The 16,776-nt window shown below is 27.8% G+C and overlaps 1 protein-coding gene across 4 annotated transcripts in view; it reads right to left on the bottom strand.

The window, feature by feature from the left end:
• Positions 1 to 470: 470 nt before the first annotated feature.
• Positions 471 to 16,776, bottom strand: part of LOC129960151 (solute carrier family 4 member 11-like) — a 321,996-nt gene continuing 305,690 nt past the window's right edge. For all 4 annotated transcript variants that reach the window (XM_056073339.1, XM_056073338.1, XM_056073337.1 and 1 more), the window contains 8 exons: positions 13,868 to 13,941; positions 12,819 to 13,029; positions 11,482 to 11,588; positions 10,536 to 10,701; positions 10,230 to 10,403; positions 9,030 to 9,225; positions 7,428 to 7,597; positions 471 to 6,610 (listed from right to left, as the gene is read on the bottom strand). In XM_056073339.1, coding sequence (XP_055929314.1) covers positions 6,544 to 6,610; positions 7,428 to 7,597; positions 9,030 to 9,225; positions 10,230 to 10,403; positions 10,536 to 10,701; positions 11,482 to 11,588; positions 12,819 to 13,029; positions 13,868 to 13,941 — 1,165 coding nt within the window. In that variant the 3' untranslated portion in view covers positions 471 to 6,543. The remainder of the gene's footprint in view (positions 6,611 to 7,427; positions 7,598 to 9,029; positions 9,226 to 10,229; positions 10,404 to 10,535; positions 10,702 to 11,481; positions 11,589 to 12,818; positions 13,030 to 13,867; positions 13,942 to 16,776) is intronic.

Below are 16,776 nucleotides of genomic sequence, written 5' to 3' on the forward strand. Positions count from 1 at the left end.
TTTAGAAATAGGCCGTATTTTAAATAAAATGTATAAATTAATATTAAGGAACTTGGAGTATTTATAATAATTCACGCTTTCGAAAAAATATCAATTATCCAGTAAGCTCTAGAGTACTCATTTAAACTATGAAAATTGTAATAGCATGTTTTTATTTGAAAGTACGACTTCAAAGATATTAATTAGTATTATTTTATTTATTAATCTAGTTATTTATTTTTGCATTAAAATAGACTTGCAAACTGAAATATTTGCTGAACTGATGCAAAAGTGCTTTGTGCTTATTTATCATTTTTAAGCACTGAAACAATACCATATACTCAAGAATACTAATCACAAAAACTACCTCTTTATACATGTACATATATATATATATATATATATATATATATATATATATATATATATATATATATATATATATATATATATATATATATATATATATATATATATATATTAATTCGCTCGTCCGCATGTTTTTTGAAAATGTAAAATTTCCATTAAGATATATGTATATACATTCAGGTGACATATATGCATATTACTAAGTATCCATGCGCGCAGTTGCAACTTGACAAGTTATTTCTTCACATATTCGTACTCTTGAATAACCTTGCAATTGCTGGAATACGAATTAAAAGTTCTTTTTTGGGGGGACTCTGTTTTTATAAATTCATCATGACTCCAATTTCCAAGGCACGCATCTTTATGCACAACACATGCACATAAGCGAACTCCAACTGATAGAGAATTTAGAAGAGCATTTCTAGATCCTAAAAAGCGAACAGTCAAGTCTGTCGATCATAGATGGCACCTTTACGGATTTTTATTAGTCATCTAAGAGTGAAACACAAATCTATTTGTTTTAAAACACTGAAATTGCGTATTTTAAACTAGAATTTAGTGAAATTCACTATTACTAGTCATCTACTTTCCATTCAGAAGTCTTGCAAGTAATTCTATTTTATGTACTCAGGATATTCTAGATTGGCACTGAAGATATTACAAAAATATCTGTCAATCTGCATTTTTAAATTGATGACAAATAAATAAAAAAATTCTATTTAGCACACGTATGGGAAAGAAACATGGACACTGTATATCTCCTTTCTTCGATCGGCTGGTAGAATTCTTGCGTTGAAATAGGAAACAGAAAGGCTCCAATGCAGAGTATTTCGAACTAGAAATTGAACTGGTAAAAGAGTTCACTAGTTCTCTTCCTTTGACAAACACACTAAGGTCTAGTAATCATTTGTTTAGCTTGCTTTCCTGATATGAGTGTGACTCGTAGGAAAAAAAACTGGACTAAAAGTTTTTGTTTTTACACATGAGGTTTGACCGACAACACCTCACCCATAGCAGTTATCTTCTCGAATATATCAGGATAATCATCATTTAAAATACTAAGACATGTTTCTACGTTTAAAAAGGATTTGTCAGAGGAAGTCTTTTCCTTTTGCAGTATTCTTTCACAGAAAGAGCTTAAAATTGAATACTGCTTTCTTCTTAGATATTTTTTATAAAAATACATTTATAGAAACTGATTAATGAATGAAAGGAAATTTCAGTATGATCAACATATCGTCTATATACGTATATATATATATATATATATGGATGTATATATATATATATATATATACATATATAAAGATTATTTATAGTCGAAGCACTTTGAACTCTATTTTGCTCATATTTTTCACATAGTTTTACTTTTTATTTTAAATAAACGATTCATTTCGAAGCCTATTAAATTGATATAAGTTAAAGAATTTTTATTTCCAGATTGCAATATTGAAAACATGTTAAAAGTGCCAAGAAAATCTTATTTTTACAAATGAAGCAATGCAATTGTTACATTCCATGTTTATGAAGAAGCTTTGGAATCGAAACCAATATCAGAACAAAGAATATATAAACAATAAATGTATTAAGATATTAAGGTATGTATGGAAATAAAGATTCAAAGTGTGGGAATTTTTTTTCCTTAAATTTGAATTTTAACAATGAAATATTAATTAAATTTATTTTTATTTAATTTTAAATGTTCTGTTCGCATCCGAATTTAAGGACAAAAACCGTTTTTCTCTATACTTCAATGATTTCTACGATTTACTGTTAGGTTTTGTGTATTAAAAGGATAAATAATAGATTAGTATATAAATGATTATTTTTTCAACTCAAACAAAAGATAAAACTATTTCACTGCCTTTGAAATCATTCGGAATCGTAAACTGTGCTGGACAATTGAATTGATTTCTTATACATTAATGAATAATTTGGTTCTTGTCCTCTTTGTTTCTGCCAATAAAAATCAGTGATGAATAATTTAAATGGCAAGCACTGTCATATCATATTTGATTCATAAAAGAATGACATGGGCCGCGAATTTTTACGTAATAGGAAAACTGTCAACAGTATTATGATAATCTCACAACAATCTTACTAATTAAACTTAACTTTGTGCTTGAATAAGAACATGAAATCAGCTTATACGTTACTGATTTTAAATCATGCACTTAGGGATGATTTAAAGAAGTTGCATCTGAAAGCTATCTACTACGCTGATCTAGTTTTAAAGCGACAGTAAAAACGTTATTCAGTACTATTTTCTAAACTCTTCAATGCTTGTATGTTCTTAAGCACAGAATTGACAGAGCATATCATTATCACAACTATAATACTTTTTGTACCTTCTGATTTTAATGCATGCATTTGCGGACGCTAAGACTTATAACAATTAAAGCTATCTATTATAATGAGCTCTAGCTTTTGACTGACAAGTACCTTGCCTGTCATGTCTGCTGTTGTTCTCCAAATCCTATTGTCTTTAAATTTTCTATAGTTTGCACGTTATTCAGCACTGATTGATATAACATATTATCAGTATTGTAACTATTATATTTGGTTTATGAGTTATTATTGCCGAATCTAACCTAATCTTAGATTTAAATGTTTTTCTAAATGAAAACAAAATTATCAGATGCTTGTTTTTAATGAATAAAAAAAGAAGGTTTCACGGATTTAGTTGATACAATTTGAGTTAAAATATTTGCTATTGTTCTCTGAATCTTGTGTAAAGAAAGGAAATTAGTTGAATTTCAAAGACAGTTTGCTAAATGAAACTCACAAAATTAAGTTCATTTTGACAGAATTGCAAGGAGCTGATTTCATTAAAGATTTTGATTTCTCATTTTTTTTTTTTTTTGTAAGTCTGGCATCAACTCGGGAAGTCGATACATATTTTTCACAAGTATATGTTACTAAGATGTATGGGCATTCAGTATATGGTTTAAAAAACCACAGCAAAAATTGCTAAGTTCCTAAATAGCTGATTATTATAAAATATATATAAAAAAATCTTTTAAATGTATCGGGTAATTTTAACCTTTTTGTGATTGGTTTTGATTTTGTTCTTCAGATTGATAACGATTCCTTGAATGTGCCAACTATTTCATCAGTAACTGCATAGCTTGTTTTATGAACATCAAAACATTTTATTTTACAAACGAAGTATTTTCATTAAAAAAGGTGATATATGTTTACTATCTAATATTTTTGATCGATACATAAAGCAAATTGAGGGGAAAAAAATAAAAATGAAACTGAATGTTTAATAATAAGCAGGCATTCAAATTGAATTTTACCAATTAAGGGGGTTATGATAAACGTTCAAATAGCTCAAATGATACACCAAAACAAGGACAGTTGCTTCAGATGATGCGCACATCACATATTAAATAAATACGAAAAATATCGCTGTTAGATGGTGCTGAATCTTACGAAGTTTGTAAAAATGCGAATAAAATATCTTTAATTCTGCAGCGTAGACATATGTTCAAAAGATTCAAATGATTCGAGGGATAAAAGAGGATGCGAAGTTCTCCAAAAGTTTTAAAATATTTTTGGGCTTAATTTTTTGAAGAGGTGATTTCTACAGAAGTTCACACCTGTCAAAGATTATTGTACAATGGTAACAAGTTTTGTAATTTTAGAGCTTTGACAATGTCGCTGCATTAAGCACACAATATTCATGCAAAATGTTGCACCTCCTTATATAACTTGAGTTATTTGACATTTGTTACAGCAAATTTTCTCAGACAAATGAGTGAAAAGCCGTTATTTCTCAATATCTTCTCACTCTTCGTTTACCCGATTTTGTTCCATGTGATTTCTGGTTACGATTCTTCTTAAAAGACAGATTTTTTTGTGTATGAAAACACTATCTTTTTTTAGTTTTCTCCGAATTCCTGTATTTATTATTTTATTTTTTAAAATTTTTATTAATTTTTTTTATTTACGAATGGTGAAATCAGTATCTGAAAATTATGTCGCTCAAATTTTGATCATTTTGGGTTAAAATAGTCTCAACAATCCTATAAGTTTGTGAAGCTTTAATTCGAATAGTCCTGTGTACTAAAAGAACAAAGGAATTCTAAAGAGGAATACATTATTATTTTCTAGAATTATTATTATTTTTTTGGCACAAAAACAATAAAAAAATAATCTTGTGATTTCGCAAGTTTTATGTTCTTCACAGTTTTGCTATCTAAAAATTTATTTAATAGATTCTCTCGCATAAAAAATATTTAACTTAAAGATTAAATAATAACACTGATACTCAAGGGAAGAACCATATTTTCTACAATTTTGGACAGCAATTATTCAGTATACAATTGATTCCTTTGCTTATATTTAGATAACAATAAATCAATGAAACTAATGTTTTACAAACAGAAATTCCTTTTCAGATTTCAGAAGAAAAATTATTGCGTAATGATTTTTTTCAATATTTTTCAAACGCTTGCAGCCACAGAGTATGAAAAGGTTATGATCAGGCTTGAACAGCCAAAGACTGTGAAAAGCTTATGATCTGGCCTGAAGAGCCAAAGATTATATAGCTAAATATTACTTCACCTTTAACAAATTTACTTTTAATTTGTTTTTTTTTTGTTTAATTTTACTAGCGTCTTCAAGAAATATTTTAAAATTTTCGTGCTTTTTTTAATTATTATAAAATTAAAATATATCCTATATTTCATAAATATTTGTAAATCTTATTTCGATTACGAATAAATATTTAATTCATATTACCGTTTATTAATACTGATCAGAATGAAAGTGCATTCCGAATCTTAAAGAAATATGAAAATGTTTATAAGATTTTGAATTGACGCATTTTTTTTTTTTTGTGAACCAGTATAACTTAATTCCTACTTAGAATGAATTATAAAGATTTATCAAAACATGATACTCTATTATGTTCATTTTCACCTCAAACTGTTTATTGAATCAAATATATAGACTTTCAACTTCCGTTTTAATGCTATTTTTCCAAATTTGCATCAATTTGTTTGTTGAGTATTTTATACATTCATTTTTAAATTTAGAAATATCAATTTGTATTTTAGATTCCAAAAGATGGTTCTTACTGCTGTTGAAAAAATAAAATAAAATAATGTATTGAATTAAGATAAAATAGTTATAGCAATAAAAATTCAAGGAATTTCACAATATATATTATTTGTTCCCTATCCATTGTTTAATGCACAACTTAAAATAAAATTTTGTGGAAAATTCCTAAACTTTTATGCAGTTACAGGAAAACAGTTGGCATTAAAATATCATCGAATAAGAAAGGTATGAATTTATATAAACCTCTTCATGAACTTCTTCAGTTAATAAGCTTTACATCAATATTGAGATCTGGTAATTTTGTAAACATTAGCAGCGATTTCTTATTCCCATATCAAAAAATTTAAGTGGATTTAGTAAACATTTGTAAAATTCCTATTACTGCATTCTATTGCAGACCAGATGCACAGTGCTTGACCTAAGGTATAATCAATGCTAGATTGTCACCTTTTTTTTTTTAACAGTTTATTGACTCAAGCGAGATGGCCCTAGGTGAGTCTGAGTAGGGCAAAGTTCTGGCCAGTGCTCGATGATGTGTGATGAACTGAAGGAAAAGAAAAAGAAATAAAAGAAAAGAAATCTGGTTGCCTTTGCAGTTCACAGTTCCTGGTCCTCAGCAGAATATTTCCAGAAACGGAATTCAGTTTTAGCAGTTTTATTTCCTCAATTATGCTCCTGATGTGAAAGCCACGACTTTATTTTCGTATAAGTGTTGAAACGTCTTGAAATCAAATTTAACAATAATCTACTGTTCTGAAACACTATATGAAAATTCTTGATTAGATGCTTGCAAAGATAGAAAAAGAAATGCTCTATCTTGCCACAGAATCCGATTCTGTAAATGTGTTCGATGCTATTACACAAACGTTTCTACAGTTTTCACTGCATTTTCGGTGGTTAAATACTTTTTATGAGCATTTTTTGTCAAAGAAGGGCTTTCACAATAAGTTGTTTTTATTTCTTCGTCCAGGACTGCAATATAAGTGGTTGAGGCACTCGTGTGTGAGGACCAGGGAATCTATGAGGCACCCATGTTTCTCCATCAAAAGCTTCAGCTAGTATGGAGCAAAACAGAAAGAAAAAATAAAGGGATTTATCATTCACTGAGCTAAGTATATCACTTCCTCATTGATGTTCACCGTCCAAAGCTTCCAAATACTTCCCATCAACAAGGCACGGGACTACCTTGTGCCTGAAAAAAAAAGAAAGAAAAATGATTTGATTATGAGAACAAGAAAAGTTTGTGCACCTTAGGAATATAGAAACCACAAAATATGCAATGATAATGAAAATGTTCAATGTAAAGGAGCTTTAGGAATGTAGAAGCGAAATAAAACTTTTTTTCTTAATCTTTTTATATCTTAAGCTTTTTTTTCTCTATCCTATTACTAGTATTTTTGAAAAATCTTTGATTTATGGAACATTTTGATTGTATGTTACTTACATACATTATATATGGAATGAAACTCTATTTGAGAACTTTCAATTTAATAAGCAGTATGTATTCAGAATTATGTTCAGTTTTTTTAAAGCATCAAATAAAGAATTCTCAAGAAAACTTAAAATTCGTGCAGTTCTTGCCAGAATTTATTCATCTGAAATTTTTTATTTAATAGTAAAAGATCGAGTTTTTCACAGTTACTTATTATACATGAACATTCTTTAAGTCGAAGCACTATCCTTTTAGATTTTGAAAAGTGGTTATTTGTTTAATCTGATTTTTCAAAAATTAATTTTATTTTTTGATCTGCAGTGCAGATTCAGATCAAAGCAATTTATGAACTTCTATTGTTTATAAAACATAAATCGATAATAAAAATTTTTTTGGTGAGTTCAGAAAGATTCAAACTCTTTTGGTTAATAACTTTGCTAATAGGTAAATTTTAGACAGTTTTCTTACATGAAAGCTCTGTAGACATACATCATTAATAATCTGCCCCATTTTAGACAATAAACTAGCTAAAGAGTTAAATATATGCGGATATTTATAAATTGAAAAAAAAAATTACCTGAACGGAAGTAATAGAAAAATGATGACGGGGAAGACCATTTTAACGTACGACCATGGGGAGAATCCAAAGAAACACATTATAGCCAGCTGAAATACTTGACACATAGTGAAGATGTGAATCTTTCGTTGAGGACATCTTCGTATGTAATGATTTGGTGGATAGGCTGCCTACAAAGTGAAAAAAAAAAAAATGCCGTGAAAGTGCAAAGAAGATAAAACGTATTGTGCCAATGGATATCGGAAAGAATTCAAAAAATAATATAAACATTTCATTCAGTTGCAGTTTTGAGATTTAATCATTCGCAGATTTATTCCAATTGTCTATTAAAGCATACAATTCTGATTAATATATTATATTGCATACCAATAAAAAGGAAGCCATTTTACATTTATTGAAAAATTGTCGAAAGCATTCAATGAGTTTTAAAAATTAAGAATTTAAACCAAAACTCTTGAAATTTTTATAGTTTTAATCAAAACAGTGAAATAATTCATGAGCTTATTATCAATTTATTTTTGACTTCGCTTATGTTATTTCATGTAAATTTAAGTTTTTAGTTTGAATAAATTAATGAAAATAAACAAACTAACTACAAAAACAAAAAGAACAATCGCCAAATTTAATAAAAATACGAAATTTGAAACAAACTTTCAAATAATATTCATCAGGTATATTTAAAATTCTTTATGACATTTTAAAAATGATATTCAATTATTTTTTGGTGTCTAAATATTGGATTAAATAAAGACATTCGAAAGAAATAGTTACTGAATTTTGAATAAGAGAAAAATTTATCTTCAGTTTAATTTCTTTTATCTAGAATAAGCTTTTTGTTTCATTTCGCACACACAATCATAAAACCTATAAAAGAATTTGGTTCATTTTTAGACATTTTCTATCAAAAATATGTTGTCGAGACAATATATACTAAGAAATAGTTGAAAAGAATTCTTTTGTTTATGAGGCTTAGTAATTCTTTGACGTGTTATTTTAAAACTACTTTTTAGTATTATTAATCAGATACAAGTTGTAATGTGAAAATAAATTCGAACCCCTTTTAGACCTTTCAAATGAAAAATAACTTTAGAAAAAATTTGTTGACAGTTCAGCGATTTGAAAATTTCTTATGTGCCTATTAACATTTGCTGCTTTGTAACAAGAACATAGGCAAAGATTTTAAAAGCCCTTTTAACTCTAACGACGAATTCATTTTTCCCCCGAAAATAAACTTAAAAAAGAACTTCTTTTCTCTTGAAAAATCGATATTAAAAAATTTTTTTGTTCCAAATTCGTTTTTTAAAATTAATTTTCTTTTTATGATATAGAAGGCTCTAGTTTAACTTGATTCGCACAAAAGTTAAGAGAAAAAATTCAGTTAAATAACTAGGCAATTCAATCAGCTTTATTTAAAGAAAATTTCAAGTGAATCAATTAGAAATGATTTTTAATAAAACAGTATTCCTCAGACTTCTGTTTATAAATGAAGGACCCAAAATTTGAGAATTAGGGAATATAATTCGCTTTAGTGCTTATGTAGAGCTGTACTAAAAATAATTTACAGGCATTTATATGAATAGCATATAATAGAAAAATAATTACTTGTTCCATGAAAAGCAATGTGATCCTTTCAAACATTTGGTTCCCATTGAGCGATGTGATGGCCATGTACAAGAAAAGTCCATCCAGCACCGCCGTTGGAATGTAGGCCATTGGATAAGGGAGTAAGAAGATCGATAAACCAATGAGGATGTGCGAGATGATACCCGTTACACGTGTTTCTCTCACCTTCACAATTCTAGAAAAGTACAAGTCAAATACTAGTCAAGTATTTTATGAGAAACATAAACAAAATCGAATGTTAATTCAGTATTTTTACAACGAATTCAATCTAAAGACAACTTATATCCAACATAATTCGGGTAACGAATTATATTCGAAATATTTTCTACCTATTCAGAAGTTTCTCCGAGGATCCAAGATATCTTATATAAGTGAATTTCTGAATCATACATTATTTTCTATCAGGTATATCAGTAAAACATATTTAACTTTTGCCCGATTCAATAATAGTTAAAATTATTGCTAGTTAGGTATAATATGATAAATCAACTGAATATTTGCTTGAAAAATACTAAAAGCTACCGAGAATTATTTACTATCATTCATCCATTTTCTTAATATTTAGAATACAATTGTTTAATGTATTTTAATGAAAAGTTCTTAATATAATGAAAAATAGAGTCATATTAAAAAGTTTAGTGGCTACTCGTTGGTTCTATTATAATTAATACAGACAAAAATTTATTTTCTATGTGAAAATTCAGTGACATTTCACACTTCATTAAGTTTTATTTGACATAACATGGATTTAAAAACATATTTTCTGTTCAGATCTGCAATATACTGAGAACTTTCATTTAAAATAATTTTTGTAAAATTATAGTAGGAAGAGGAGCTACCAAAATTCTCATGATAGAATAACATGTAATGCTTCCGATTGCAATGCCTAAAGAATACTGAAAATGTTTTTAAAGTTAACGAAGCCTTTAGAAATATATAAAGCATTAAAAATGTACAATCATTGTCATTTGAGCTTTATATTAAAAATAATACAATTTTGGAGTAATTAAAAAAATATGATGTTAGAAAATCAAATATAGTAAAGTAGCAGGAAACCTTTTAATAATTTCAATATTTTTTAGCGTTTAAAGTTGTTTGCATCAAATAATGATATAATTAGTAAAAAAAGAAATCATATTTATCTTTCTATAAAAATTTGTGTATCAAAAGGATATTTACATTTCATAAACATGTCCTTGTTCAACGCGTTCTTCAACATCAGCCAAGCTACGGACATGGAGAGGTGAATGAGGAAGGACACCATGCATCCATGGTAATCCATATAAGGACAAGAATCCATTCACAACTCCAACCACAAACAAATCTAAGTGATAGGCTGGACCTTTCTTCAGTCTAGATAAAAGAAGTTTTATGATTTTCTTAGTTTTTGTGCCTTTAATTACAGTAAATAAATCATAAAAATGCCATACACCATATAAAAATATATGAATAATATGAAACTTTTCAAAAAAAAAATCTACATACTTGTTGCAAGGATTATTGACCATTGCTGCTGAAATATTCTGGTCCATAAAAAATAGCAGCGATAAGGCGAAGCCCATTCCTAACGCTGCTATAGAAGCTGTCCAGGGCAGCTCTTCAACTGGAGCTCGGGTAAGCGGATAGTTGTCACTGTAACGGAATTGGTCCGCTAAAAAACAAAAAGTTAATAAATTATTTCATTATAATAATAGCCTTGCATATAAAATTTCTGAAAATATTCATACGTTTTTAATCAAAACATATTACATGTAACTTATATATTGCATAAATTAAGAGTGAAAACAATTAACATACAATCCATATACATTTAATGTTCTCCTTATTTTTAAATTCCCTTTTCTTTTTGTTATCATTTATGACGAGATTATATATAATTTAAATGGAATTATATGGGACTCCCAACTTTATTAAGTAACTTCATTTGCAATGCCCCTTTCTCCCAACAATAACATTATATGGAAGGAAAAATTCTGGGAGTTCATGAACTCCGTCAATTCATCGCACATTGGCAAGTTTGTATTTGATGACCCCTGTATAAATATTGAATTTGTTTAAAAATAATTATAAAAAATAGAAGATTGGGCTTTGTCTTTCATTTATTTCTTCTATAAAAATAGTAGGCCTGAAGCTCATGGTTAGAGCCTTAAGAGTTTCTTTTCAAATAAATATTAAATTATAATTTATTATTTAGAGGAAATTGAAAGATGAATTGACGGAAAGATTGGATCGGAATCGAAGCCTGCAAATGAACCTTACATTTCCTAGTAAACAACAACAATAATAACAATCATAATGTTTTCGTATTCTGTCATTTGGACAAATTTATTTTAACTCTCCAATATATCAGCCAGAATTATAATGGGAGAATTTCCAAGAAATTTTCAATTCGAATAAATTTCACCATCATTTGAAAAAAGTGAGTACTTACTTGCCACATCCCTGAATACAAATGATCCTAGGAAGCTCATCGAGATAACTGCTACAGGCAAGGCGTAGTCGGCCAGGATCTCACGTTTGCTGGCCTGAAGGTACGGCCTAGATGAAAAGAAACAGTTACTGTCATTTTTTAACAATACATTCAGAAAAGACACAAAACCGAAAATACTATTTAAAAAGTTTTTGGTTATTTAAATAGATCTCCTTATATAAATTACTACTAAAATGTATATTAATTTAAAAATAAAATTTTCATAATACAAAATGACTGTGATTGCTATTGATTTTAAATCTAGTTCCCCTTTTCAGTTCTCTTATTTACATTCACTTGAATGAGTGTCTTAAAAGTGTTGCACTTCACTTTTCTAAAGTTTACTCATTTTCTATATGGAATTTCCATAAATGATTATTTAATGTGAAAAACAATTTAAATACATTATAGGAATGTTATACATAATCTTGGTGATCTTGGACGTAATCTTGGTGAGAATGCATATTTAGTCAATAAGCACAATAACAAAATAGCAAATTGTTACTATTGAAGCACTGGTCTCAGGTAATTGATAAAAATGACATTGCACAATTTTAAGAAATCATTTTATTTATTCATTCATAAAAATAGGGGACTGCAAAGGCATTCATTTTTAAACATAGCGGAATATTCGAATGCTTATAATGAAATTCAAGGACAATTCGTATTTTTTCTCTGATCCCTTGAATTTCTTATCATCATAATATTTATATATCTTCAATAATTCTGGGTTATTTTAGTGCATTTAATAGTTAAATATAAAAGTTACAAAAAAGGCTATTATCTCTTCATTGTATTTGTTAGTTTTCTGGCATGTATCCTCAGAAATCATATGTAAATAATTTTCAAGGATTTCGTTACTGTAGAATGTAATTAAAAAAGTAATTAAGAATTTATCACGTAAATGAGAGCCTTCATTTTGAAGTTTTTTTAAACAATGGTTGTATTTAATGTGCTGTATCCTATTTCTCGATTAAAATTATTTACTTACTTATTTACATTATTGTTTTTTAAAACATTAAAATATAAAAATAATTATTTATTTATAAAAATACTAATTAATTATGTATTATTTATTTAAATTGTTAAATATAAAAGGTAAATCTTTTCCCTCATTTCTAATTTAAAAAATGTCTCATATTATTGCATTCATTTTTAGACCTGGTGTGTCTCTATTTGAATTTTTCGATAACTCGGAAAATTTATCATGGTTCCAGAAGCTTCGAATGAGCCAAGTTCCTCCATATATGAAAGAACTAGTTAATATTAACATTGATTGAATTAGAAAATAACCTTACGTTTTATTGAAATTATAGAGGGATACGGCGAGCCACACTGTGCCACACATCAGGAGTAGAAATAGCAAGCTATTTTCTCGTTTACATGGTGAAGTCAGGGAAACTTCCCCTTGAGTTTCGTTGATAGTGGAATTTGCTATCCATAAGGGAAATTCTACTGACGGAGTGTTTTCTTCCATGCAAGCATGAGAGAAGTAGTTATGATTAAAATCTGAAAATAAAAAGAAGCTATTTAGTTAAATAATAATTGACCAAATATTTTATCGATAGAAATGCGATTATGTCCCTTTACATTTTACATAGTATTTCAAAATGCATCTTAAAATATCTGTCTTTTAATACTTTCTATGACAAAAGACTATCAATGGTGTAAAGCTAGTATTAGCCAAATAATATATATATAAGACGCCCGCTTTCAATGCCTTGGCAATGTTGCCAATGCAACGCCTTGCCTTTCTCATTTAATTACGATAAAAGAATACTAGACCGGATAGTAAGGAAGACGGATACTCGGGAGTGTACTGTACTTATAATTCTCCTTTTCCATTTCTGAGTTAATTCAAGCAGATCGTGAAAGTATGCAATTCATAATCTACAGAATTAATTTAAACTGATGTCGATAGAAAGATAAAAGGCCAAACAGTATAGAAATGATAGTAGTAGAAAGTTTTTCTGACATCTTAAATGTTTTTAATTGGCATTATATTAAAAAAAGATAACTGGTCATTGCAATTCATGGATAAGTTCATTTTATATTGCAATTTTACATGGATTTATATTAATATTATATTAAATATTTAAAAGTTTTTAAAATAAAAAATGCCACAAAGCTCAGATGTTCCATGTTGCTCTTTTATACAACTGCATATTCACAAGAAATTACAGTTGCAAAGGAAAAATAGAAGATAATTTTTTATGAGTTTCTGTTAATTCAAAAATTATCCAAGTAAAATGAATAGTGAATAGAACTCATTTTAAGATGAATTAATCCTCAACTTGTTACATAAAACAAGAAACTGAATAATATTCTGAGCTTTATAATAACTCACTTTTATACATATCTCTCCCTGCATCTACAATGAAGGCTATGCTGATGAATAAAGAGAATATTTCTTCCGTTGATCTGAAAAGATAAATTAAAGTTTAGAAAAAGCAACTCAGTTCATTCATGAAAGTTACTTTAGTCCCATAAAACACCAATTCAACGTTCGGAAAAAGATTTTAGTCGCATGGAAAGCTGAAAATAAGTCAGATCATTGCAGTATATATTTGATAGCATTTTTCAAACAATTAGAACCATTTAATAATAAAATAAATTACTAATTCTCATATTTTCATTTTACTACGAACAAAATCAAAGATGTTTTAAATCTTCCGCAAAGTCGATGCTTTCAAAAAGCGAAAATTCAAATACCAAATCCATACACCGTTTAAAGTTCCGTTCTAGAAATTGACCGTCCTTTTTTTTACCAGAAAAGGGCATTAATGAAATAACAAAATAATATACAAATTCATTATATAATTTCGATATCGATATATGCTTAGAAACGGATAATTACACAAAGCATATAATTCGTTCCATAAGATCATACTTCAAAGATACAATGTACTCTCAACACAAGAACAAAAAGTCGTAACCCCATTCTTCACTATATGGAATGAATGTATTCAGTATTTTTCTTAATTCCTTGTATGTTATACTGAAATTATCAGATGATTTTTATAAAATTTTAGGTTGTTGTACCAATAGGAAAAAGCAAATGTCATTAAGGAAGCAAAACAGATCACAACAAAGTGAGTTTCCTATTAAAATACTTTATTTTTGAAGGCAAATATATTAAAAAAAAAAACAAGATTAAAATATAATTTAGAATTCTTAAGATGGTACTAAAAACTTAATTGCCCACTGAATCTGAAAAATTTCTTTTTTAATTGTTTCATGAAACGATTTAACTTTGTAGTAGTAATTTATTATATAAAAGAAAACCCCGTCATTTTGGAGATAAACTGTAATTTTCTCACTGTTTAATCCACCGAAGAATGAGATAAGGGAAAAAGAGTGTTATTAGCTTCAATCGTGGCATTTTAATAAATATTTCAAGCTTAAAAATGCTGAGTTTCATAAACATGAAACTACTGCATTCTAATTAATAAAACTATGCTACAATTAAATATTATCTTAATAAATAATTTTTCATCTTATCATAAATTCAAAAGCACAATAAATATAAGGCTTTGCCAACCTAGTAAAGAAATTCAAAAATAGGGTTAATATGACAGCAATTCATCTTACAACTACGTTATCATACATTAGTTTGACAGAATCTTGTAGACCAATTTTGTGTTGTTATATATAATATAAAAATGACAGTTATAATAGATGATGATAAAGCCCCCCCCCCAAAAAAAAAAACAATTTTGTAGCTCTATTGAGATTATTTTTATAAACTAATATTGACAATTCGGATAAAAAATTGCTGTTTTTAGTTCACAGAAAATTTTATTTCAACGTCTTTTTCTATGTTTCCTATAGTCGTTTTAAGTTAAATTTTTATATCCTTTCCTATTTTGTGGATAGAGATATATCCACAAACCAAATGCTACTCGGAAAGAAATGGTTCATTCACACTGGAATTTAAAGTCACATAATGTTCACAAAGTTAGCTAAGGGAATGATATAGGGAATTTCAACAAATCATATTCCACAGATTGTCATCCTATATTGCTTTTTTCTACTATTAATCATATTTTTATAAGGAAAACAACATAGGGAACAAAGCATATTCGACATATTTTCATCCTATATTGCTTTCTTCTTCTAGTAATCATACTTTAACTAACAACTAACTATTTTTCATTCCTTATTATTTGCTGTCTAATTATTTATTAGACCAGATTTAGGAAAACGAGTAATTTTAATTATTATATTTTGGTTAAACAGACAATAATAATTACTTCATAGTTACTCAAAAAGGAATTTAAAAGTTGCACGAATTTCATACCTCATTTCTGAAAAAGAATGGTAAAGAGAGTAGCAACAAGTAACACAAATGTACTATATCAATCCTGTATTGAGGATTTTTCAGTGAAATTATTTTGAACAATCGTAAAACTTTTTATCAACTGACATATCGATCATTTCAATGCAACATGTATATAAACCTTAAATTCATTATAATTCACAATTATTACCCAATTGAGAAATGGCAGCCTCAGCAAATTTTGATTAATAATAATCAACAATCAACGAACTTGGATCTAATGAAATGCCATTTGAAATATTTTCTGTGAAAGGTGTATGTTTTCATATTTACCTATGTAGATTAACGAATTTAATAATAAAACAAAGAATGTGAAAATATAAAAAATGCCGATAATTACTAGGTATTTAAATAATCATTTTGTTGAAAAAAGATGAAAATCAATTATTTCACGAGTGAATTATTTTTTAAATATTTATGATTCACACTTTGAAGAAAGTTTCTTAAGAGTGCTTGCATAAAATCTGGTCTTTGTTAAATTGACAAATAGCAACATGACAAAATACTTTTTAAACCAAGTAGCAAGTAAAACATGAAGTATTATTCTCATGATTGTGTGCTATTAGACTAAAAACAACTTATTTTGCTATTTTCACGAAATCTTTGTGTTAATTCATATATTTTTTACTATACTTAGAAAATGAATAACGCTGTTTTGTAAATAGCAAAATATCCCATCAAGCAAGTGATGTAGCTTGACTTACAATAAGGTTAACTCCTAACTAAAATAAAATAACTAATTTTTAAGTTAATCATCTAGAATGGTCCTCGTACGTTTGAAGGAGTTAACAATTTTCACCTATAAATTTATCAAAAAAAAAAAAAAAAAATACCACTCAAATTTTTGATTCACCGATAGACCACAATGTGATTGGTGTATTATCACGGTAAATTTTTCATATCCTAAATGCTTTAAA

This window comes from Argiope bruennichi, chromosome X2 (genome assembly GCF_947563725.1).
Source record: "Argiope bruennichi chromosome X2, qqArgBrue1.1, whole genome shotgun sequence".
NCBI classification, from domain to species: domain Eukaryota; kingdom Metazoa; phylum Arthropoda; class Arachnida; order Araneae; family Araneidae; genus Argiope; species Argiope bruennichi.